The 25,313-nt window shown below is 57.6% G+C and overlaps 1 protein-coding gene and 1 pseudogene across 1 annotated transcript in view; one reads left to right on the forward strand and one right to left on the reverse strand.

Annotated features, from left to right (window-relative positions):
• Positions 1-253: 253 nt before the first annotated feature.
• On the reverse strand, positions 254-6,887 carry LOC133625161 (homeobox protein notochord-like; annotated as a pseudogene).
• A 10,673-nt stretch (positions 6,888-17,560) lies between these two features.
• Positions 17,561-25,313, forward strand: part of RAB11FIP5 (RAB11 family interacting protein 5) — a 34,912-nt gene continuing 27,159 nt past the window's right edge. The window contains 1 exon segment of the mRNA XM_061992491.1: positions 17,561-18,108. Within this exon segment, the coding sequence (XP_061848475.1) occupies positions 17,717-18,108 (392 nt within the window). The 5' untranslated portion in view covers positions 17,561-17,716.

Consider the following 25,313-nt stretch of genomic DNA (forward strand, 5'->3'; position numbering starts at 1 on the left):
AGCCAGTGCCTTTGGGATGAGCCTGGCTATGGGTGGCCTCCACCCCCCTAGACTTCCAGGGCTCGTTCCCATTAAGGAGCCCCCACTGAATGTTGCTGCCACTGTCTCTCCTCCTGCTCCCCACACAAAGATGAGCTCAAAAGTTGCATAAATGATGTATTTTTTGCACTGCAGAAACAGTTGAGTGCCATGAATATATTAGAGAGGCTCCTTGCCAGCTGTGATACACTCCAGGAGCAGCTGGGAGGGGGCATCAGCAGCTCTTTGCCACAGTCTGTGCAGGTGCTGTCCCCAAGGCCAAGGAGGAGCCTGTGTCCTCCTGTCTGTCCTCCACTTCTGCTGGGAAGTCCTTGTGCTCCTCACCATGGTGGCTGTGTGAGTCAGGGCTCCTCTCCAGGGTGGGCAAGCCCATCTCAGCCACTTTGGCTTGCTGCTGTTCCAGGCTTTGCTTCCTCCACTTGATCCTCCAGTTTTGGAACCAGACTTTCACCTTAGGAAGGGATAAAGCTTGGCTTTCAAATCTGGCTTCTCCATGGACCTGGGGTCAAAGTCTGCCCAGATATTCCACAAACGCTTCAGTGCCCAAAGCCTCAGCTATTCCCCAGCTGGCCAGGACAGATGTCCTCTGCCATGCTCTGAGGTTAAAAACTGTCCCCTGAAACTTGAGACCTGAGCTGAGACCTGCCAGTGGTGGGAAAGATCCAGCCTTAAGCTGGACACAAGAACAACCCCTCCACATGGCCCTAGGACAGCCCCTTTGCAACCTCCTGAGAAGGAGCCTCCACACCCTCCCTGGGCAGCCTGGGCCAGGGCTCCCTCCCCTCAGCACCAAAGGACTTTCTCCTCCTGGGCAAGGGGCACTGCCTGTGTGCCAGCTTGTGCCCATTACCCCTTGTCCTGGCACTTGAGACAAGAGAAAAAAAGTGTCTCTTCATCCTCCTCCACATCTACCCTTTAGGTATTTGTATTTAAGTGTTGCTGAGATCCCCCCTCAGCCTTCTCTTCTCCAGGCTGAACAGCCCAAGGTCCTGCAGCCTTTCCTCATAGGGAAGATGCTCCAGTCCCCTCAGCATCTTGGTGTCCCTGCACTGGCCTCTCTCCAGCACTTCCCTGTCCCTCTGGAGCTGGGGAGCCCAGAACTGGACACAGGACTCCAGATGAGGCCTCAGCAGCTCTGGCAGAGCAGAGGGGCAGCACAACCTCCCTGGCCCTGCTGCCCACACTCTCCTCAATGCCCCCAGGCTGCCATTGGCTTCTTGCCCACGAGCCCACGTTGCTGCTCATGGGCAGTTGATTCTCCCCCAGCACTGCCAGGTCCCTCTCCTGGAGCTGCTCTCCAGCAGGTCACCCCCAGCCTGTGCTGGTGCAGGGGTTGTTCCTCCCCAGCTGCGGGACTCTATTTCCCCATCTGTGATCCTCCACCCCTTTTAATCCAAACTACCTGCACTCACTTCCCCTCATGGCTGATGTTCCATGCTGAAGGCACATGGGCAGGTGGAGATGGATGGTGGTGAGCCTTACCTGCTCCTCAGTGAGGCTCAGGGAGGAGGCCAGCAGGCACCTCTCCATGCCCACCACCTACTGCTGCCACCCAAGCTCCTGCTCCAGCCACTCGCTGCTGAGGACGGTTCGGACTCGCTTGGCTTTGCCAGGCTTGGCTTTGAAGACTGGGAAGCAGCACTTCCCAGGAAGCCTGGAGGAGAGGGGGAGAGAGGAGATGTCAGGAGAGGACAGCTTTTAGAGCAAGGTCCCCACTTGGAAGGTCGTTTCTTGGAGGGGCTGAAAGGATCTCGCTGTTTGGAGATGTTTCCTTCCGAGAGGCAGAGGTGGTGGCTTTGGAGGGCATCTGCTGTTTGAAGAGATAGATGGGAGAGGAGCCTTCATTTAGAGAGCATCTCCTTGGAGAGGTAAATACAGATCTCTCCTGGGGGAAGGATATACCCATGAAGAGGCAAAAGAACCTTCCCATTTGTAGGTGTTCTCCTGAGAGAGGCCAGAGGGTCCCATTTGGAGGGGCAGAAGAGGGTCCCTGCTGCAAACATCCCCTTGGGAGAGGAGGCAGAGGAGACCCCTCATTTGGGGATGTCTGAATGGGAGATGTGGACCAGGTCATCCCCCTGGAAAAGGTCCCATTGGGACAGAGGATGAAAGGAGGTCCCCAATTTGGAGGTGTCCCTGTGAGAGAGGTGGCTTCAGGTTCTCACTGGAGACATTACCTTTGGAAGGGAAGTGGACAGGGATCCTCCTACAAGAGAATCCCTTTGGAGGGGTGGAAGGACATCACAGTTGGGACATATCTCCATGGGAGAGGTGGATGTGGGATCCTTCTGGAAGAGATTCCCTTTGGAAGGGTCCTCCCAGGAAGAGCTGGAAGGTGCTCCCCATTTGGAGCCATCCCCATGGGAGAGGGAGACATGTCCCTAGAAGTCTCCTTGAGCAAGAACCCCTGATTTGAGAGGTGGCCAGAGGTCCTCCCACCTGGGAGAGACAGAAGGGGGTCCTCACTTGGAGACACTCCCATGGGAGAGCTGGACAGGGGTCCCCTGGGAAGAGATCCCCTTGGAAGAGATGGAAGGTGATCCCCATGTGGAGCCATCCCCATGGAAGAGGTTCCCCTAGAAGATATCTCCTTGGGCACGGTGGGGTGGGGACGGGGACGGGCGGCATCGCCAGCAGCCCTGCCCCAGCCCCTGCCCCAGCACGTCCCCTGCCCTCCATGGGGACACCCTCCCATGTCCCCCTGCCCTTTGTGGGGACACTCTCCCTGCCCTTCATGGGGACATCCCCCTCGTGTCCCTCTGCCTCCATGGGGACACCTCCCCATGTCCTCCTGCCCTCCATGGACAAACTCCCCCTGCCCTTCATGGGGACATCCCCCCCACCATGTCCCTCTGCCTTCCATGAGGACATCCCCCCTCCATATCCCCCTGCCCTCCATGGGAACATCCCCCTCATGTCCCTCTGCTTCCATGGGGACATCTCCCCACATCCCCCTGCCCTCCATGGGGACACCCTGTCCCATGTCCCCCTCCCCTCCATGTTCACACTCCCCCTGCCCTTTTAACAGGGGAATTCCCCCCACCGTGTCCCTGTGCCCTCGACTGAGCTCTCACCCCTCCCTGTCCCCCTTTCTCCCAGCAGGGATGTCCCCCTGTCATGTGTCCCCACCCTTGATGGGGGTGTTCCTCCACCATGTCTCCCAGGTACCCTCTGGCACAATCCTCCTCCCCTCCATGGGGGTGTCCCCCCCTTCATGTCCCCCTGCCCTCCATGGGATGTGTCTCCTGCCCCCCCATATCCCCCTGGTGTGGAAGCCCCTGTGTGTGTCCTCCTTCATGTTGGAGACCCCCCACCCTGTCCCACACCCTGGGTGACTTTAGCCCTGATACAATCAGGCAGGAGGATCCAGGTTACCCAAGGAACAGCACAGGACAGCCAGTGTCACCCCAAGGCCACCAAAGCTCCTGGGGAGAGGGCTCAGGACCCCCCCCCTTCAGCACTCTGAGCTCACCCCCCACTGCAAAGCTGCATTTTGAGGGGGGATAACACACCCTTGGGCAAAGGGATGGGAGCAGGGATGCTCCAAGAGGCAGTGGCAGAGGCTGGGGCTGTCCCTACACCCCCTCCCAACCCTCCCCTCTCGCTGATGGGATTCAGATGGTCATTAGGGGCTGAGATTCTTAAAATCCTGCAGCTTTTCCTAATGAGCTGGGAAAAGTCACACCTCGGGCTGGCACAGCAGGGGAGCCAGCCCCAGTCAAAGGGCTCCACGGGGCTCGGGGGGGTTTATTGGGGAGGAAATGGGGCACGGGGGAGTGAGGGGCACCACAGCAGCCCCCCCTTGGCTTTCATGAGCTCTGTGGGACCCAGCACATGCCTGTGTGCATCCCCCCCAAGCTGGGCAACACCCCCCCCCCCAAAGATTGCTTCAGTGCTGACAAAGTCATTATGAGGCTCTGCATTCTCTGCTCTGAAGCTGTGTGGGGTGGGGATGGGCACAGAGACCCCCCAGCTTTACCAGGGCACATCTGAGCCTGGCACCGGCAGCTGAAGGCTCCCTGGGGGATGTTTTTACAGCAACAGCACATATAAAGCCCGTGGTGGGCACGGTGGTGATGGGGATGGCACTGGGGCATCATCACAGGGGCATCACTCCACAACCACTGCGGTGGGGGCAAACAAAGGCTCCGGGGGGTGGGGGCAGAGATGAAAGGGCAGCAGGTTTGGTGTTATTAGTTCTTAATTACACTCTTGAAAAGGCTGAGATAAAAAGGCAGGAGGCCCCTGCAGCCTGGGCTCACTGGGCTCGGGTGGGTCGGGTTGTGTTTGGTTAAGAGGTGCTTTCCCTTTTTAGTCCCCTTTACCTCTCCCTCTGTTTGACAGAGCTCAGCAAACAACCCCCCCCACACCTGCAGCAGGGTGGTCTCAGGATGGGGGAGTGCCCAGCACCCCGGAGTTGGGATCCAGGGGCCAGATGGGGGTGCTGGTACCCACTGGTGCCCTGGGGGAGGAAGTTCTGTCCTGGAAAGATGGGAGGGGGTGTTAAGGATTTAGGGGGCTGATGCTGTGTAAAGAGCATGCAAGGGCTGGAATTTGGGGGTTGTCACTCACAAACCGAGCGTCTCCTTTCAGCAGGTCTGGATTCAGAACAGACACGTCAATCCAGGGATGGCTCCTGCCTAATTTTGAGGCGAAATCGCCCCAAGGTTTTGGCTCCTGAGCTAATTAATGACAAAGCTGCTCATTAGCCTGTGCTCAGCCTGTCTGGGCGAGGTGTGGATTGTCTGTCTGAGGAGCAGTGGGGCATCCAGGGTAACACCCCCCTCCACCTTGTCCCCAGACAGCTTCAGGGGTGACGCGGGAGCCCCGGGACTCCTTGTCCTTGTGTCCATCCCCTGTCCCGCAGCATCCCTCTGTCTGCCTGTTGTCCATCTGTCCATCCCACCTCTTGGGGTCCTTCCCCCACAAAATCCCTTTGCACTCGCTTGCTGATAGGCTGTGTGGGTGCTGGGGTGGTGCTGGGCTGGGGGGGCTGCGGACACCCTCAGTTTGCAGGGAAAAGGGATGTTTCAGCCGAGGTAATTGGAGAGGGGAGGCAACATTCGGCTCCCCGCTGCCATCAAGCGGCTGAGGAGGATCCACACGCGACTCTCAGCATCCTCAACCCCCCCCGGTTGCTTCATCTGAACCCAAGATCTTCCCCCATCCATTAAATCCCCCTCCAGTGAGGGGGGATCCCAGTTAGCCAGCACCACTGTGAGGGGGTGAACAGGCATCCCAGTTAGCCAGCACCACTGTGAGGAGGTTAACAGGCATCCCAGTGAGGGGGGATCCCAGTTAGCCAGCACCACTGTGAGGGGGTGAACAGGCATCCCAGTGAGGGGGGATCCCAGTTAGCCAGCACCACTGTGAGGAGGTTAACAGGCATCCCAGTGAGGGGGGATCCCAGTTAGCCAGCACCACTGTGAGGGGGTGAACAGGCATCCCAGTGAGGGGGGATCCCAGTTAGCCAGCACCACTGTGAGGAGGTTAACAGGCATCCCAGTGAGGGGGGATCCCAGTTAGCCAGCACCACTGTGAGGGAGGATCTCAGTTACTGGGCTTTCCAGTCAGTGGGCATCCCAGTTAGTGAATATGCCCTGTAGCAGGTATCCCAGTTACTGGGTTTCCTATTAGGGGAGCATCCCATTTCATGAGCATCCTAATTACTGGGCATCCCAGTTACTGGGCATCCCCAGTAGCAGGCATCCTAGTTACAGAGCATCCCAGTTACTGGGCATCCCCAGTTGCAGGTATCCATCCCAGTTACAGAGCATCCCAGCTACTGGACATCCCCAGTAGCAGGTATCCCAGCTACTGAGCATCCCAGTTACTGGGCATCCCCAGTAGCAGACACCCCAGTTACTGAGCATCCCAGTTACTGGGCATCCCCAGTAGCAGACATCCCAGTTACTGGGCATCCCTAGTAGCAGGTATCTCAGTTACTGGGCATCTCAGTGAGTCAGCATCCCCAGTAGCAGGTATCCCAGCTCCTGAGCTTCCCAGCTACTGAGCATCCCAGCTACTGGGCATCCCCAGTAGCAGGTATCCCAGCTACTAAGCATCCCAGTTACTGGGCATCCCCAGTAGCAGACATCCCAGTTACTGAGCATCCCAGTTACTGGGCATCCCTAGTAGCAGATATCTCAGTTACTGGGCTTCTCAGTGAGTGAGCATCCCCAGTAGCAGTCATCCCAGTTAGTGAGCATCCCAGTTACTGGGCATCCCCAGTAGCAGGCATCCTAGTTAGTGAGCATCCCAGTTAGTGGACATCCCCAGTAGCAGGTATCCCAGCTTCTGAGCATCCCAGTTACTGGGCATCCCCAGTAGCAGTCATCCCAGTTAGTGGGGATCTCAGCTAGTGAGCATTCCCAGTAGCAAGCATCCCAGTCAGAGACCATCACATGTAATGAGTGTCCCAGTTACTGGGGATCCCAGTCAGTAAATGTGCTAGTTAGTAGAGATCTCAGTTCACGGGCATCCCGTTTAGCAGAGATCCCAGTTAACACCAGTTAACACCAGTTAGCACCATTGCAGGCAGCAGGCTGAGAGGGGTCCCGTTAACACCCCAATTAGCTGTTAATTAGCGGGGATGTCAGCCGAGATCCCACTGGGCGCTGCTCAGCAGAGACCCCAGTTGTAGGGGGAGCTCCCGGTTAGAGGGGCTCGTGGTGGGGAGGTGACCAGGAGGGTCCCGGGGGGCTACCGAGGGGGGAACCGGAGGGTCCCGGAGGGGTTCTCACCGTGTCCGCCAGAGGGCGCTGCTCGACCGCGCTGCGCCGCGGCGGCTGCGGCACCGACGGGACGGACACGGACACGGGCACGGGCATGGGCATGGGCATGGGCATGGGGACAACGGGGTGGGGGCAATGGGATGGGGCACCGGGATAGCGATGAGGGCACCGCGACAGGGCAATGGGATGGGGATGGGGGCAATGGGATGGGGGCACTGGGATGGGGATGGGGGTACTGGGATGGGGGCACTGGGATGGGGCACCGGGATAGTGATGAGGGCACCGGGACAGGGCAATGGGATGGGGTCACTGGGATGGGGATGGGGGCACTGAGATGAGGGCAATGGGATGGGGGTAGTGGGATGGGGGCAATGGGATGGGGATGGGGGCAGTGGGATGGGGGCAATGGGAGGGGGTTGGGGGTACTGGGATGGGGGCAATGGGATGGAGGCAATGGGATGGGGATGGGGGTGCTGGGATGGGGGCACCGAGATGGAGATGAGGGCAGTGGGATGGAGGCATTGGGATGGGGATGGGGGCAATGGGATGGGGATGGGGGCACTGAGATGGGTATGGGGGCACTGAAATGGGGGCAATGGGATGGGGATGGGGGTATCGGGATGGGGGCAACAGGATGGGGATGGGGGCAATGGGATGGGGATGGGGGCAGTGGGATGGGGCATCGGGATAGGGATGAGGGCACCGGGACAGGGCAATGGGATGGGGGCACTGAGATGGGGATGGGGGCAATGGGATGGGGATGGGGGTACTGGGATGGGGGCAATGGGATGTGGATGGGGGCACTGGGATGGGGGCAGTGGGATGGGGCATCGGGATAGGGATGAGGGCACCGGGACAGGGCAATGGGATGGGGGCACTGAGATGGGGATGGGGGCAGTGGGATGGGGGCAATGGGATGGGGGCACCAGGGTGGGGTACTTATAAGTGTTAATGAGGTCCCCCCTCAGCCTTCTCCAGACTAAACAGCCCCAGGTCCTGGAGCCTTTCCTCATGAGAGATGCTCCAGTCCCCTCAGCATCTTGGTGTCCCTGCACTGGCCTCTCTCCAGCACTTCCCTGTCCCTCTGGAGCTGGGGAGCCCAGAACTGGACACAGGACTCCAGATGAGGCCTCAGCAGCTCTGGCAGAGCAGAGGGGCAGCACAACCTCCCTGGCCCTGCTGCCCACACTCTCCTCAATGCCCCCAGGCTGCCATTGGCTTCTTGCCCACGAGCCCACGTTGCTGCTCATGGGCAGTTGATTCTCCCTCAGCACTGCCAGGTCCCTCTCCTGGAGCTGCTCTCCAGCAGGTCACCCCCAGCCTGTCCAATCATTTCATACGACAACAAGCAGATGGCACATCTCTGGGCATCACCCTAAGGCCATGCATGTCCCCACCACCCGAGGGACAGCCTGCAGTGTGGGCAATGGGAAGGTGGAGGTTTATCCTTCCTCAAATACACCCCACAACAGTATCTCTCCTCCAATTTCCCTCAGCTGGAGGTCTGCAGCACCCTCAGGTCCACCAGCATCTCTCCAGGTCCTCCCCATCTCCCCCCCTCCCCAAATCTGGGAGTGACTCACCTCCTCCCATCCATCTGCCCAGCTCAGAAAGTCAAAAGCAGTGTCATTGCCAAATCCAGAGGCACCCACTGAATTGATGGCGAGGGATTTCCACCCCTATTTGTCAACAAGACTCTCTGGCCTCCCCCCTCACCCCCAGCCCTGCAAAGCCCCCTTAATCTCCCATACAATTGCAGTTTGCTGTGCAAACAGCTCGGGGAGGGGGGTGCCAGTGTGGGGTTTGCATGAGCAATGTGTCATTTGGGGGTGAGAAGAGGCCGTGTGCCATAAGCCAGGGAGTGAATCTTTGCATCCCAACGCTGGATTGAAACGATCCCCAAGCGATTGCCCTTCAATAACCCTAATCCTCAGCTGTGAATGGGGGTGAGTTTAACTCCTGGCCATTATTTCCACCTTATTATCTATTGATTGACTTTTAGAAAGGGTAATAACAGAAACACATTGATGCTCTGAATCCCCCCTCGGAGATCAAATGCAGCCCAGGGTTGATTTGCTTTGGGATCCTGTGCATAAAGCTTTGATTGTTTTGCCCCCCACCCCCAAAAGCAGAGATGGGGGTGAAGCAGTGATGGGAGGCAAGAGATGGGTAAAAGGAGGAGGGAGAATAACTCATGGAGCTTCTGTCCCTCCCTGCTCTGCCAAACCATCAGAATAAAAGCAAATTATTTCTCCTATTTCCCTTCTGAGATGAACGATAAAGTGTCCATCCCCAAGAAGCAACTGATAACGCCTCTAATTTCACTGGAAGGCCTAAAAAAATGCCATTTCTAAGCAAAACAGGGTCCCTGCTTTGATAAACGTTGGGTTGGGGGGTGTTTTTTCTCCTCCTTTTCTTGCCTGTTGCCGGGTTTTGCTCTCTCTCTCTCCTATTTCCCTCTCGGTTTGCAAAGGGGGAAAATGCCCCCGGAGCTACACACAAGAAAGCAAAATCATATTTGAGTCAAAATAGGCAGTCTGGTGCTCGCAGCCAACTTCCAAATTAGCATTTTGAGGGCAAAATATGCAGCCAATTTGAGATAATGAGGCCTGATTATTCAATCCAATGAATGTTAAATAGGCGGCGAGGGCGCCCGCGCCTTATCTCCCCCGCTTTCCATTTATTTGAGTTTTAGTTTAGTTTTAATCGTTTCCCATTTGAACTCTTTATTTGTCTTGGCTTCAGCCCCTCCTCCCCCCTCTCTCCCTCCCCCTCCTCCTCGGTTCCTGGGCATTTCTGCCGCCAGAGCAGGCGACACAGACCCATTATCCCCTTTGCAACTCGTTTTCACGGAGTGTTTTGCAGCTCGTCGCCTCTCAAACTTGGAGTTTGAGGAGTTGCTGTCGGTCCTGATCCATCCTCCAAATTGGGGGTTTAGTGGCTGTGATGATGGTGTGATGATGGGATGATCTGCCTCATCTTTCAGCCCTTCACTTGAATCCTAAAGTGATGCCGCAGTTGCTCCCACTCTGCCCTGATGGAGATGATCCCAGCACCCCAAAACCAAAGCACCCAGCTCAGCATCCCATGCAAAGAACCATTGCCATGGCCCCCATGACCTCCCAGCAGCATATTGCTTCATTCTTAGTGGAAATGCCATTTATTTACAAGCCCAATGAGGTGCATTTGTCATCCCTGAGGAGGAAAAAGGGTCACCTGCAGGCTGGGGGTGAGCAGCATCGGGTCACCTCGATGGAGAGAGACAGTTTTGCACCAAAAATAGGGAGAGGAAAATCATATAACTAGTATCATTTTCCAACTCCTTGGTGGCAAAGCAGTTGGGTGAGGTGAGACCTTCATCTAGGGATCACTGCAATGGTATTTGGGAGCAAAGTGGGGGGAGATGTACAACAGCCGTGGAGCAGCAGGAGACTCAAAACCATTCAAGCCAAAGGAGATATCAAAGCAAAACTGAAAGTCGAAGGGAATAGTGAATGTGGAGCAAAAATCGAAGTGAAGGCAGAACTGGAGGTGAAAGCAAAAGGAAATGGAAGCTGAAGGAAGCAATGCAAAGGGAAAAACTACACTTGAGGCAAAAGTTAAAGCTGGGGGGAAAAATAAAGCCAAAGCAAAAATGAGAGTTGATGGAACATTGAGGTGAAAGCAGAAATGAGAGCTGAAGGAAAGGGTCAAGTGGAGGGAAGTTTTACACTTGAAGTGAAAATCAAAGGGCAAATTGAAGTGAAAACACAGGTTCAGGTTAAAGTTGAAGTAAAGAAGTAAAAGTGAAGGAAAACAGCTCAAAGTTGAAGCAAAAAGCCTAAAGCTGAAGCAGAAGTTAAAGCAAAACTGAAGCCAGGCCAGGCTGAAGATGGTTGGCCACATCTGCCCCTGTTTTCTCTGTGATTCAAGAGAAGGATAAAAAGCAAAGTCACTGATTTCAGGGTTAATTAAAGAGAAAAACCAGCTTGTGCTTCAAATGCAAAGGTGAAAAGCAAAGGGATGAATAAGTAAAGAGTCAAAGAGGTGAATAAATAAGAGCTGGGAATCGGGAAGGTGAAGGGAGAGAGGAAAAACAACCCAGTTATGGGTCAAGGATGGAAAGTGGTGGAGAGGAGGAGATGAAGGGAGAGGGGAGATAATCAGAAAGCGAAAAGGAAACGGGGAGAGGGGAAAAAAAACCAATCAGAAGGCGGCAAAACCAAAAGCAGATGCTGAGGAGGGATAAGAGGCGGGCGGAGCGGCGCCGGGCTGGAGCGGTAATTGCATTTGGGTTCGTCTCCGGGGCGATAAGAAATTCCACCTGGAGTTTTTTGTTCCGAGATGGAGAGGATTTGATTTGCATGGGGATGGAACACGGGAGTGGCTGGGAGGGGGTTGCTCCGCTTGCCCCAAGCCCACCACGCCGTGTCTGCACTCACCTGGAGGCGTTTGGGGGCAGGAGGGGGATGTTCCTGCTGGCTCCTTAGCAGAGGGCTGGGAAGAACAGGAGTGTGTGAAGCCCCAAAAGGAAAGGGAGGGGATGCAGTGACCCCAGAGCGGACACACAGACCCCCAAGGGGATGTAGCAACCCCAAAGGGTTCATAGTGATACCCAAAGGGCACACAACAACCCCAAAAGGGGATATAGTCACCCCAAAGAGGACACAGCAACCTCAGAGGGGATGTAGCAGATGCAGCAACTCCAAAGGGGACACATGGGCCCCCAAGGGGACATAGGAACCCCAGAGGGGCCATAGTGACAATGAAGGGGACACAGCAACCCCAAAAGTGACACAGCAACCCCAAAGGGGACAATAGAGACTACCAGAGGGATGTAGCAAGCTTAAAAGTGACATAGTGACTCCAAAGAGTCACTGCAAGCCCAAAGGGGACATTTCAACCCCAAAAGGGGACATAGTGACCTGAAAGGGGACACAGCAACCCCCAAGGGGACGTAGCAACCCCAAAGTGATACCCAAAGGGCACACAACAACCCCAAAAGGGGATATAGTCACCCCAAAGAGGACACAGCAACCTCTGAGGGGACGTAGTGCATGCAGCAACCCCAAAGGGGACAGCAGAGACCACTAAAAGGGATGTAACAAGCTTAAAGGTGACACAGTGACTCCAAAGAGGACATAGAGACTCCCAAAGAGGACATAGTGACCCCAGATGGGACATAGAGACCCCCAAAGGGATGCAGCAACCCCAAAGGGGCCTATAGAGACCACCAAAGGGATGTAGCACGCTTAAAGGGGATATGGAGACCCCAAAGAGGACATAGAGACCCTCAAAGAGAACATAGTGACCCCTAAATGGGACAAAGAGGATATAGAAACCCTCAAAGAGGACATAGTGACCCCAAAAGGGGACATAGCAAACTCCAAGGGGATGTATCAACCCCAAAGAGGACATAGTGACCCCAAAAGGGGACATAGTCATCTGAAAGGGGACATAGCAACCTCAAAGTGGACATGGTGACCCCAAAATGGACACTGCAACCCCAAAGAGGACACAACAACCCCTAAAGGGACATAATGACCCCAAAGGGGACACTGCAATCCCAAAGGGGACATGGTGACCCCAAGGGGGACACTGCAACCCCAAAGAGGACACAACAACCCCTAAAGGGACATAATGACCCCAAAGTGGACACTGCAATCCCAAAGGGGACATGGTGACCCCAAGGGGGACATAGTGACCCCAAAGTGGGCACTGCAATCCCAAAGAGGACACAACAACCCCTAAAGGGACATAATGACCCCAAAGGGGACACTGCAACCCCAAAGGGGACACTGCAACCCCAAAGAGGACACAACAACCCCAAAGGGGACACTGCAACCCCAAAAGGGACATAGTGACCCCAAAGTTGACACTGCAACCCCAAAGAGGACACAACTCCAAAGGGGACCTAATGACTCCAAAGGGGACACTGCAACCCCAAAAGGGACATAGTGACCCCAAAGTTGACACTGCAACCCCAAAGAGGACACAACCCCTAAAGGGACATAATGACTCCAAAGGGGACACTGCAACCCCAAAGGGGACATGGTGACCCCAAGGGGGACACTGCAAGGCCCCCCAGCTCCGTCGGGGCACCCTGTGTCCCCGCGGCCGAGCGGAACGGACGGCCCCGGCCCCGGGGAGGGGACACGGAGCAGCGGGAGCCAAAGCCCCGCCTCAGCCCGGGCTGGTCCGAGATGGGAGCGATAGAGCAGAGCCGCCCGGCCCCAGCCCGTGAACCGAGGTGGCCCCAATAGCCCTTATCGCCATGGCATCGGAGCCCCAGGGGCCACCGTGCCCCGGCCCTGCCCAGCCGTGAGCGCCCAAAAGCAGCGTGACCTTGCTCCGGGGGATGGGGAACGGCGGCGTTGGCTTGTTTGGGTCAGTGGAGAGGTTTGGAATGGCAGGTTGGGATTGGGGCCGTCGGGGACACCGTGGTCCTGCTGCCCTGTGGGAAGTGCTGCTGTCTGCAGCAGAGATGGGGGGTCAGGCACGGGGGGTCAGGCATGGGGTGAGGGGTCATGGATGGCTCCATGTCACTGTTATCCACAGGAACAACCCAAGGGAACACTGAATTACCCACGTGGGACACTGGGAACCTGCTGCTGCCTGAGTGTGTCAGGGCTCTTTGGTGGGCCTAGGGCACGGGGAGGGCTCCTGTAGCAAGTGTGCATTGCACACACACACTCATCTTTGCATGTGCACACTCGTGCATGGACACAGAAGCACATGCCTACACATCCATGGACACACACACACACACAGACACAGATGCACATGCAGGGATGCACAAGCACACACAGAGACACAGATGCACGTGCAGGGATGCACAAGCACACATCTGCACCCACACAGACACAGGTGCACATGCAGGGATGCACAAGCACACATCTGCACACACACAGACACAGGTGCACATGCAGGGATGCACAAGCACACACACAGACACAGGTGCATGTGCAGGGATGCACAAGCACACACACAGACACAGATGCACATGCAGGGATGCACAAGCACACATCTGCACACACACAGACACAAATGCACATGCAGGGATGCACAAGCACACATCTGCACACACACAGACACAAATGCACATGCAGTGATGCACAAGCACACACAGAGACACAGATGCACGTGCAGGGATGCACAAGTACACATGTGGACACACACAGACACAGATGCACATGCAGGGATGCACAAGCACACATCTGCACACACACAGACACAGGTGCACATGCAGGGATGCACAAGCACACACAGACACAGATGCACATGCAGGGATGCACAAGCACACATCTGCACCCACACAGACACAGATGCACGTGCAGGGATGCACAAGCACACACAGACACAGATGCACATGCAGGGATGCACAAGCACACACACAGATGCACATGCAGGGATGCACAAGCACACATCTGCACCCACACAGACACAGATGCACGTGCAGGGATGCACAAGCACACACACAGACATAGATGCACATGCAGGGATGCACAAGCACACACACAGACATAGATGCACATGCAGGGATGCACAAGCACACATCTGCACATACACAGACACAGATGCACGTGCAGGGATGCACAAGCACACACAGACACAGATGCACATGCAGGGATCCACAAGCACACACACAGACACAGATGCACATGCAGGGATGCACAAGCACACATCTGCACACACACAGACACAAATGCACATGCAGGGATGCACAAGCACACACACAGACACAGATGCACATGCAGGGATGCACAAGCACACAGACACAGATGCACATGCAGGGATGCACAAGCATACACACAGATGCACATGCAGGGATCCACAAGCACACACACAGACATAGATGCACATGCAGGGACATACAAGTACACACACAGATGCACATGCAGGGTTGCACAAGCACACACACAGACACAGATGCACATGCAGGGATGCACAAGCATACACACAGATGCACATGCAGGGATGCACAAGCACACACACAGACACAGATGCACATGCAGGGACATACGAGTACACACACAGATGCACATGCAGGGTTGCACAAGCACACACACAGACACAGATGCACATGCAGGGATGCACAAGCACACACACAGATGCACATGCAGGGATGCACAAGCACACACACAGACACAGATGCACATGCAGGGATGCACAAGCATACACACAGACACAGATGCACATGCAGGGATGCACAAGCACACACACAGATGCACATGCAGGGATGCACAAATACACATGTGGACACACACAGACACAGATGCACAAGCAGGGACGTACAAGCACACACACAGATGCACATGCAGGGATGCACAAATACACATGTGGACACACACAGACACAGATGCACAAGCAGGGACGTACAAGCACACACACAGATGCACATGCAGGGTTGCACAAGCACACACACAGACACAGATGCACATGCAGGGACATACAAGTACACACACAGATGCACATGCAGGGATGCACAAGCACACACACAGACACAGATGCACAAGCAGGGACGTACAAGCACACACACAGATGCACATGCAGGGATGCACAAGCACACACACAGACACAGATGCACATGCAGGGATGCACAAGCACACACACAGACACAGATGCACAAGCAGGGACGTACAAGCACACACACAGATGCACATGCAGGGATGCACAAGCACACACACAGACACAGATGCACATGCAGGGATGCACAAGCACACACACAGACACAGATGTACATGCAGGGATGCACAAGCATACACACAGACACAGATGCACATGCAGGCATATACAAGCACACACACAGATGCACATGCAGGGATGCACAAGCATACACTTACATGTGTATGGACACACATGCACACAGAAGCACACACTTGGGTATACAAACACACACTTGCACACAGCTGGACACACAAGCACACGTTTGCACACGCTTGTACAAACAAGCACAGACATGACCACACAAGCACACACTTGTCCATGGATACATGCACACAGAAGCACAAACAAGCACACACATGGACATACAAGCACAGGATTGCACAGGCACAGACACATAAGCACACACACGGACACACACTGACACACAAGCACACGACCACACTGATACTGGGTGCAATGGTGTGTTGGCTCACACACACTCGTCCCTGTCCCTGTCCTATGCCGTGTCCCTGTCCTGCACCATCCCTGTCCTGCCCCTGTCAGGGGGACATATCACCACATCAGCCTGCTCCCTGTACAGTCCCACGCCCTCGCCTTGCCCAGCCTTGTGCAGGAACGGGTCGGTACACGGCCATCTCTGTTAGCTGCCCACCTTGTTACATGTCCCTCGCTCTCTCCATTGCACTCCCATCCCCGTCACATTCCCATCCCAGTCACTCGCCCCCCGCACCCCATCACTTGCCCCCCGCTCCCTGTCATTCACCCCTCGGCCCCCGCCACTCGCCCCTCACTCTCTGTGACTAGCCCCTCGCCACTCGCCCCCCACTCCCTGTCACTCGCCTCTCTCTCCTCGTCACTCGCCCCTCGCTCCCTGTCACTCACCCCCCGCCACTCGCCCTCCGCCACTCACCCCTCGCTCCCTGTCACTTGCTCCCTGTCACTCGCCCCTCGCTCCCTGTCACTCGCCTCTCTCTCCCGCCACTCGTCCCTCTCTCCCGCCACTCGCCCCTCACTCCCTGTCACTCGCCCCTCGCTCTCTGTCAGTCGCCCCTCTCTCCTCGTCACTTGCCCCTCACTCCCTGACACTTCTCCCCCTTCACTCGCCCCCCGTTCCCCGCCACTCGCCCCCCGCTCCCTGTCATTCGCCCCCGGCTCTCTGCCACTCTCCCCTCTCTCCCGCCACTCGCCCCTCTCTCCTCGTCACTCGCCCCTCTCTCCCGCCACTCGCCCCTCTCTCCCTGTCACTCGCCCCTCTCTCCCGCCACTCGCCCCTCTCTCCCTGTCACTCGCCCCTCGCTCTCTGTCAGTCGCCCCTCTCTCCTCGTCACTTGCCCCTCACTCCCTGACACTCGCCCCTCTTCACTCGCCCCCCGTTCCCTGCCACTCGCCCCCCGCTCCCCGTCACTCTCCCCTCGCTCCCTGTCACTCGCCCCTCTCTCCTCGTCACTCGCCCCTCTCTCCCTGTCACTCGCCCCTCTCTCCCGCCACTCGCCCCTCGCTCCCTGTCACTCGCCCCTCGCTCCCTGTCACTCGCCCCCCGCTCTCTGTCACTCGCCCCTCGCCACTCGCCCCCTGTCACTCGCCCCTCTCTCCCTGTCACTCGCCCCCCGCTCCCGCCACTCGCCCCTCTCTCCCTGTCACTCGCCCCTCTCTCCCTCCACTCGCCCCTCTCTCCCTGTCACTCGCCCCTCTCTCCCTCCACTCGCCCCTCTCTCCCTGTCACTCGCCCCTCTCTCCCTCCACTCGCCCCTCTCTCCCGTCACTCGCCCCTCTCTCCCGTCACTCGCCCCTCGCTCCCTGTCACTCGCCCCCCGCTCCCTGTCACTCGCCCCTCTCTCCCGTCACTCGCCCCTCTCTCCCTGTCACTCGCCCCCCGCTCCCGCCACTCGCCCCTCTCTCCCTGTCACTCGCCCCCCGCTCCCGCCACTCGCCCCTCTCTCTCTGTCACTCGCCCCTCGCTCCCGCCACTCGCCCCCCGCCCCCCGCGGCACTCGAGGCCCCGCCCCCTGCCGGCGCGTGTCAGACGGGGCGGGGGGCGTGGCCAGTCCGAGGGCGTGCCCTGGCGCGCGGCGGGGGCGGGGCCTGGCGCAGGGGGCGGGGCCGGCGCGCGGCGGGGGGCGTGGCTCGGGGCGGGCGGGGCGGCCGGTGGCGCTCGCGCTGCGGCCCGGCTGCGGCAGCGGCGGCGGAACGAGGCTCCTGGTCCGGTGCGGTGCGGTCCGGTCCGGTCCGGTTCTGTCCGGCCCCGTCCAGCCCGGTCCGGCCCTGTCCCGGTCCGGCGTCCCCTCAGCGTCCCCGCCATGGCGCTGCTGCGGGCGGCCGCGCTGCCCGCTGAGGGGTCTCCGGCCTGGCTGCCCACCCACGTCCAGGTGACGGTGGTGCGGGCCCGCGGGCTGCGGTGCAAGGGCGGCGGCGGCGGCAAACCGGGCACCAGCGACGCCTACACCATCATCCAGCTCGGCCGCGAGAAGTACAGCACCTCGGTGGCCGAGAAGAGCACGGGCAGCCCCGAATGGCGAGAGGAGTGCGCCTTCGAGCTGCCCCCGGAGCTGGGCGGCGCGGCGGGCCCGGCCCGCGCCGGGCTGCTGCTCACCGTCATGCACCGGGCGCTGGTGGGCATGGACCGCTTCCTCGGCCAGGCCACCGTGCCCCTGGAGCCCGCCCTGCAGCGGGGCCGAGCGCCCGACGAGCGGTGAGTGGGCCCCGGCACCCGCGCTGACGGAGACGGGTTGGCTCGGGGGTGGGCGTCGTGAGTCCCTGTGTACCCCGGGATGGGCGTCGTGGGTCCCTGTGTGTCCTGGGATGGGCATTGCGGGTCCCTGCGAGCCCCAGGATGGGCATTGCGGGTCCCTGCGAGCTCCAGGATGGGCATTGCGGGTCCCTGCGAGCTCCAGGATGGGCGTCATGAGCCCCTGTGTGTCCTGGGATGGGCATTGCAGGTCCCTGCGAGCCCCAGGATGGGTGTCATGAGCCCCTGTGTGTCCTGGGATGGGCATTGCAGGTCCCTGCGAGCCCCAGGGTGGGCGTCGTGGGTTCCCGCAGGGGCTGGGATGGGTTGTTACAGCTCCCTGTGTGCCCTGGAGTAGGTGTAACAAAGTCCTTGTGTGCCCCAGGATGGGTGTCATGGGTCTGGGTGAGTCCTAGGAAGGGCAGGGCAGGAGGGAGGATGTGATGAGGTCCATGTGTGCTCCAGCAAGGGTGTCTCTGGGGACAGGCAATCCTGGGCACCACGTGTGCCCCAAGGAGAGTGACACGGGATGGGGCACTGCAGGATCCGTGGTGCCCTGGGAAGGGTGGCACAGGGGCTGTGTGTGACCCTGGAAGGACGTTTGCAGGGTAGGGTGTATCACAGGGCCTGTGGATGCTCCAGGAAGGGCATTACGGAGGTGGGTGAGACATCACATGTGCTCCAGGAAGGGTGTTGTGGAGGATAGGGTGTCTCAGGGCTGCTCTGTCCCCCCTGGATGGGAGTTGTGTGGCACAAGGCATTGCAGGATCCCTCCATCCCCTGGGTAGGGGGTCCCCCCACAGCTCTGGGGTCTGTCACTCCTGGGCACAGCTGCACGTGGTGCTTTCTCCTCCTGATGGCTGTGATGGTTTTGCAGACCCTGGGGCCCTCTGTGTGACCTGGTTTGTGGCCGTGCTGCTGCAGGAACCCCAGGGCCTGGTGTTGCCCCATGCATGGGGGATTCACTTTCCCTTCTTCTCCAAAAAGGGTTTCCAACAATAATAATGATCTTTTCCTAGCATTTGCCAAGCAGAGAAATGCAGGAATGTGGCTGAAATTCCTTTAGGGAAGAAGGTTGTATTGAGCTGGGCAGCTGCCTGCCTCTGGGGATGGCCCCACTGCTCCCCACACCCCAGGAATTCAGCTGGCTCCCTGCCCCAAGCTGCAGCCTCGGGGAGCAGCCTCTCTCACCCTCCCACCCAGAGCAGAGGCAGCTGAGGGAAGTGCCAGAGCTTGGCAGACACCCCAGCCTCACTCCTGCAGAGAGGGGAGAGAGGGGATGGAACATGTGTGTGAGGAGGGAAGGCTGCAGGGCCTGGAGATGAGAAGGCTGAAGGGGTATCTCATCAACACAAGTACCTAAAGGGTGTCAGGAGGATGAGGAGACACTTTTTTGCTGTTGTCTCAAGTGCCAGGACAAGGGGTAATAGGCACAAGCTGGAACACAAACAGTTCCACTTAAACAGTACCCTTAAACACATGGAGCAAGTCCTTTGGTGCTGAGGGGAGGGAGCCCTGGCCCAGGCTGCCCAGGGAGGGTGTGGAGGCTCCTTCTCAGGAGGTTTCCAACCCCACCTGGGCACGTTCCTGTGCCCCCTGAGCCAGGGGAAGCTGCTTGAGCAGGGGCTGGGGCTGCCAACAGCTCTGCAGGGCCCTTCCAACCCCACCAATCTGTGAATCTCTGTTTCTATGATTAGTGTGAAAAGGGGTCAGAAGAACTTTTCCTGGTGAGAAACGCCCCTCCTTTGCATCTGCAGCCCCAGGGGCCTCCTGCTTAGCCTAAAACACCAGCTTGGGCACGGAGGAAAAGTGACTAAGGCCAGAGTTAGTGTCTGAGTGTTTCCCCTGCAGCGTTTATTGTGCTGCCTGGAGAATGGGTGGTGGCAGAGGAGCCAGATGGGAATTGTTGGGGCCTAATTCAAAGCAGTGCCACTGAGTTCAGAGTGAGCCAGAGCCGACCCACAGCCTTTTGGGAGGCAGGAGCTGCTCCTTGCTTTGGCCTGGGAAGATGAGAAGCAACTTTGCATCCTGTCTGTGGTTTGGGTAGTGAGCTGTGTCCCAAGGAGAGCCACTCTCCTGTTAGCAGAGCTTTAGGAAGCTGTGCAAAGCAAGGGCACTGTGATGGTCCCACCAAGGTTTCAGGAGGCTGAGCCCATGGTCTTGTCTCAAAGGTCTCAGTGTCAGGGGCTGTTAATCCCACGGGTGCAATGTCCAACGTGGCCGGAGCCTGTGCTGCCAGTCACTCCAGCAGCACAGAGAGGGCAGCTGGGTTGTGAGGCAGGAGGGCCCCAGGATTTTTGCTGTCTCCCTCCCTTCCTGTAGCTTTGCTTGTGTAAGGAAAATGAACTTCCACTCCATGCTGTTGAGGATAAGGGTAACAAGCGGTTTTAAGGTGCTTTCTCCTTGCACTGATGATGGAATTGAGCACAGTAAACAGGGTGGAGAGCTCTCAGCTAACACCCTGAGCATCTCCATCCACTCAGACCCCCTGAGCTGGAAGGTGTCTGGAGGGTGGGTGGCAGGTCTGCAGCTGGAAGGGGCTGTGGCTTTTCATTGAGAGGCCAGTCAGGGTTACCAAGATGCTGAGGGGATGGAATATGTGTGTGAGGAGGAAAGGCTGCAGCCCTGGGGCTGTTCAGCCTGGAGAAGAGAAGCCTGAGCTCAGGGGCACCTCAGCAATGCTGCTCAGCCCCTAAAGGTTGGGTGTCAGGAGGCTGGGGCCAGTGTTTGTTGTGTGGTGGCCAGTGGCAGCACAAGGGGTAACAGGCACAAGGTGGAACACAGGCAGTGCCACTGGCACAGGAGGAGCAAGTCCTTTGGTGCTGAGGGGAGGGAGCCCTGGCCCAGGCTGCCCAGGGAGGCTGTGGAGGCTCCTTCTCAGGAGGTTTCCAACCCCAGCTGGACACGTTCCTGTGCCCCCTGAGCCAGGGGAACCTGCTGTAGCAGGGGCTGGGGCTGCAGCAGCTCTGCAGGGCCCTGCCAGCCCCCAGCACTTTGGGTTTCTATGATTCTGTGAGTCCTGGAGCTTGTCCAGCCGGGTGGGAGAAGGGTTGGCACGAGCTGCCAGCCGACTTCTGACATCTCATTCAGCTCTGTCACAAACATCTTTGTTTAGGAGGAAATTTTAGTCTCAGATTGAAAAAAAAACACATGAGCAAAAGCAGCAGAGGCTGCCCAGCTCCAGACCTGCCCACAGAGCACACCCAGAGCTGTGCAGCACAGATAACCACTGCCCCCCCCAAGTCAGGGATAGACAAGTCGAGTGGCTGCCATGCCATATTCTGGTTTTTATGACCCCAGCTGCAGTCTTTGCTCCTGGACATCAACCTGCTGCCAGTTGGAATGGGATCCTGCTCACAGAAAAAAGCCTGGCTTGTCAGTGTGCTGACCTTGCTCTCCTTTTCCTGCTCATTTCTGTGGCATGGAAACTTTCTGTGTTGTTTTCAGCTCGGTGGAAAATGTTCCATCAAACTTGGGCTCTTGTGCAGGAATGAGCTGTCAGTGGGTGCCCAAGGGGGTGTTCCTGAGCTGCCTCCTTCAGCCCAACGGCTCAGTCATTTCTGTGGTTTTGCCCAGGAGAAAATCAACTCTCAGAGTTGCACAGGAGTGTCCTGAGAACTCTTTTTGGGCACCCCATGGCCTGTCCCATGCTCAGCCAGCTCCACAGCTCGGGCTTGGCAAGCAAAGAGCAGGCAGAGTGTTGTTTCTCCCTTTCCACTTGAACTGAGCAGTCACTTTATGCCCCATGTCCAAATGCATAACCTTCCTGCATCAAAACCCACCTGCACCGTGGCCCTGCTTGGCCAGGACGCTCCTGATCCTCACCTCTCTCTCTCCCATGACCTGGTCCCTGCAGCTCTCTGTCCTGCTTGGTTTTTTGGGAGCCCAAAGCCCAGTGCTGTTGGCAGGGTGAGGGGGTGCAGTAAAGTGTTTGAGACTCACCAAGATGCTGGAGTGGAGCATCTCCCTTGTGATGAAAGGCTGAGGGAGCTGGGGCTCTGCAGCTTGGAGGAGACTGAGGGCTGAGCTCATTCATGTTACAAATCCAACAAGGGTGGGTGTGAGGAGGCTGGAGCCAGGCTGTGCTCAGGGATGGCCAATGATAGGACAAGGGGCAACGGGGACAAGCTGCAACTGGAGAGGTTCCAAAGCAACACAAGGAGAAACTTGTTCCCTGTTGAGGTGAGGGAGCACTGGCAGGGGCTGCCCAGATGGGCTGTGGAGGCTCCTTCCCTGGAGACATTCCAACCCAGCTGGATGAGTCCCTGTGTGCCCTGCTCTAGGTGGTGCTGCTCTGGCAGGGGGGTTGCACTGGATGAGCTTTCCAGCTCCCTTCCAGCCCTTCAGATCCTGTGATCACCCTGTGCAACTGTAGTGATCTGGTGGTGAGTCCTTGAGCACAGGCACACAGGGAGGTGGGGTTATTCTCCAGGGTGGTCAGACCCTCCAAAATGAAGGGCTCAGCCTAGAGAGGAGGGTTTTTTCTCTCCTCCCAGGGCAGCTGTCACTTCTGCTTCCTCACAGCCAGGAAATGCCGTTGCTGTCCCCTTCAGGGGCTCCTCCTGCCTTCCAGCGAGCTGGGGAGCGTTACCCCCACATCCCCCCACCCTCTGCACAGCATCAGGAGGGTGGGAATGCCTCCAGCTGCAGCCAGATGAGGCTGCCACGTGGAACACATCAGGCTGTGTTTTCTCCTTGGCCAGGGTGGTCAGCTGGGTGGGTGGGATGAAGGGAGCTTGGTGCTGGGGGGGCAGGAGCACAGCAATGCCTGTGGGGTTGGACCTTGGACCTCTCTGTGGGCTGAGAGGCTGATGGTGGCAAAGGACAGTGGGCACTCAAGTGAAGAAAACCCCTGTCATTCCCTCCTCTCCCCACCTTTGAAATACCATTTTCATGTGCTTTGTTTCCCAAAGACCTCACAGCCCCTCATGAAAGGGGAGGGCTGAAGCCTTGAGCCTTCCAGCTCTTGTCAGCCAAACCCAGAGCTGCTGGAGCTCGGGCTCTGGTGAGCAGGATTCAGGGCTTTGCAGCACCAGGATCCTGGGGGTAAGGGGACAGTGTAGCAGAGGAGTTGTGATTCCTGGCTCTGGTGTTCTCCTGCAGTGACTTGCAGTTGCTTGCTGGCTGCTACCTTGGATGGGGCAGTGGCCTTTGGTGTCTCTGCCACAGGGAACTTGTCTTGTGGAGTTATTACTGGTGCAAAATTACCTCAGCTCCAAGTTCCCCAAAGCTCTGTGTGCTACAGTTCCCTTCTTCCTGTCCCTCCCCAGCTGCACAGGGGCCATGGCTGGTTGCTCAGACAGGTCTGGGCTTGTGGGCAGCAGGAACAAGACACCCTCCTTCCCACTCTCTTGTCTAAAAAAGTCACTCAGGGTACAGAACCTTTCCTTTGGGTGACAAAAGCTTTTCTTGATGAAGTCCCAGGTCCCACAGCCTTTCCTCAGCAGGAAGATGCTCCAGTCCCCTCAGCACCTTGGTGTCCCTGCACTGGCCTCTCTCCAGCACTTCCCTGTCCCTCTGGAGCTGGGCAGCCCAGAACTGGACACAGGACTCCAGATGAGGCCTCAGCAGCTCTGGCAGAGCAGAGGGGCAGCACAACCTCCGTGGCCCTGCTGCCCACACTCTCCTCAATGCCCCCAGGCTGCCATTGGCTTCTTGCCCACGAGCCCACGTTGCTGCTCATGGGCAGTTTATTATCAGCCAGCACTGCCAGGTCCCTCTCCTGGAGCTGCTCTCCAGCAGCTCACCCCCAGCCTGTGCTGCTGCAGGGGGCTGTGTTGGTCCTTCCTGAGCTCATCCCCATGCCAGGCACTTTTCCCCTTGCTGGCTGCACCCATCACATCCCCTCCTTGCTGTGGTGAGAGCACACAGGTAACACACCTTCCCTTGCACACAGCCTCACTGCCATCTCCCCCACCAACTCCTGTGGACCACCCTCAGACCATGGAGGGGCTTGTGGCCAGTGCCTTCTCCTGTTAAATTAGTCCCCATGAGCAGCAGAGCAGCTCTGGGCCTGCAGGCTCTTGGCTGTGGCATTTCACTCAGATGCAGTGGTTTGTGTTTGTTGCTGTTCCTGCCGTGGCCTCTGGTGGCATCTCCCAGAGATGGGGTTCACTTTCTGGTCCCTCTCAGGCATGAGCTGAAGCCAAATCACTGGGAGAGGAAGAGACCTTGCAGCAGGGTGGAGAGGAAATAGCTGCTCCCTGATAGCTTTGGCATGGGAAGTCTGAACACAAGGACAAACAGAGCCCTTTTCCCTGGAGGCTGTGAGCAGAGGCACCCAGCAAGGCTGGTGAAGGCTTTTGGGGTGGTGCAGAGCAGTGGTGATCTCCTTGGATGCCCTGAGCTGTGCTGATATCCTTGTTTTGGGGCTGGAAAGGCAGCTCTGAGGGGTTGTTGTGTCTCCACAGAGCCAGGAAACACCCTGCTGTGTGCAATGCTGCTGAGCAGGGGGTGGTGAGGCTTAGTCCTGCCAAAAATCAGGTCGAGATGCTCTGTGCTGCTGAGGCAGGAGACAGCCAGGCCTTGGGGTAGGATCCTTGGCAGCTTGTCCTAGGCAAGTGTTTGCCTCTAGCTGGGAGCCCAGGAGAGTGAGAAGGTGCTGTGCTGTGGGTGATGCTGCTTCCACAATGGCAGCAGGGCTTGTTTTGCTCCTGCCTGCCCAGTTAACCCCATTTTCACCCTCCTGCAGAGGCTGGCTCAAGGCCCTTGCTCAGTTCTGCTTGGGGAAGGCCTTGCTTTGTATGTGTTTTAAAGGGTATTTGAGCAGTTTGATCCCAACTTTGCCAGTCTGGCACGTTGGATTTGGAGTGTCTGTGGCTGACAGCACTGGCCTGTCACCCTCCATCCTTTGAAACCCCAAAAACCTGCCAATCCAGGCTGCTTTCTCTCGTGGCACACTGCTCTGCAGAGCCCTAACTGCCTCCAGCTGTCTTTTTTCCCTGAGCTGCTGCAGGAAAACCTGCAGCCAGCCAAGAAAACGCCCTGAACCTGTTGGTACAAAGCTCCAGATGCAGGTGGAGCTGGTGCTGTTGCCTTTGCCAAGTTCAGCCAGCCCTCATGCCTTGCTTTGGCAGCCACACAGCCTCGGTTCAGCTGTCCAAGGTGACTCCTTCCCTCTGGGGTCTGCCAAAGCATTGTTTGCCGTTGCAGTGAGCAGAAAGGCAGAG

The sequence above is a fragment of the Colius striatus genome, chromosome 3, assembly GCF_028858725.1.
Source record: "Colius striatus isolate bColStr4 chromosome 3, bColStr4.1.hap1, whole genome shotgun sequence".
Lineage (NCBI taxonomy): Eukaryota > Metazoa > Chordata > Aves > Coliiformes > Coliidae > Colius > Colius striatus.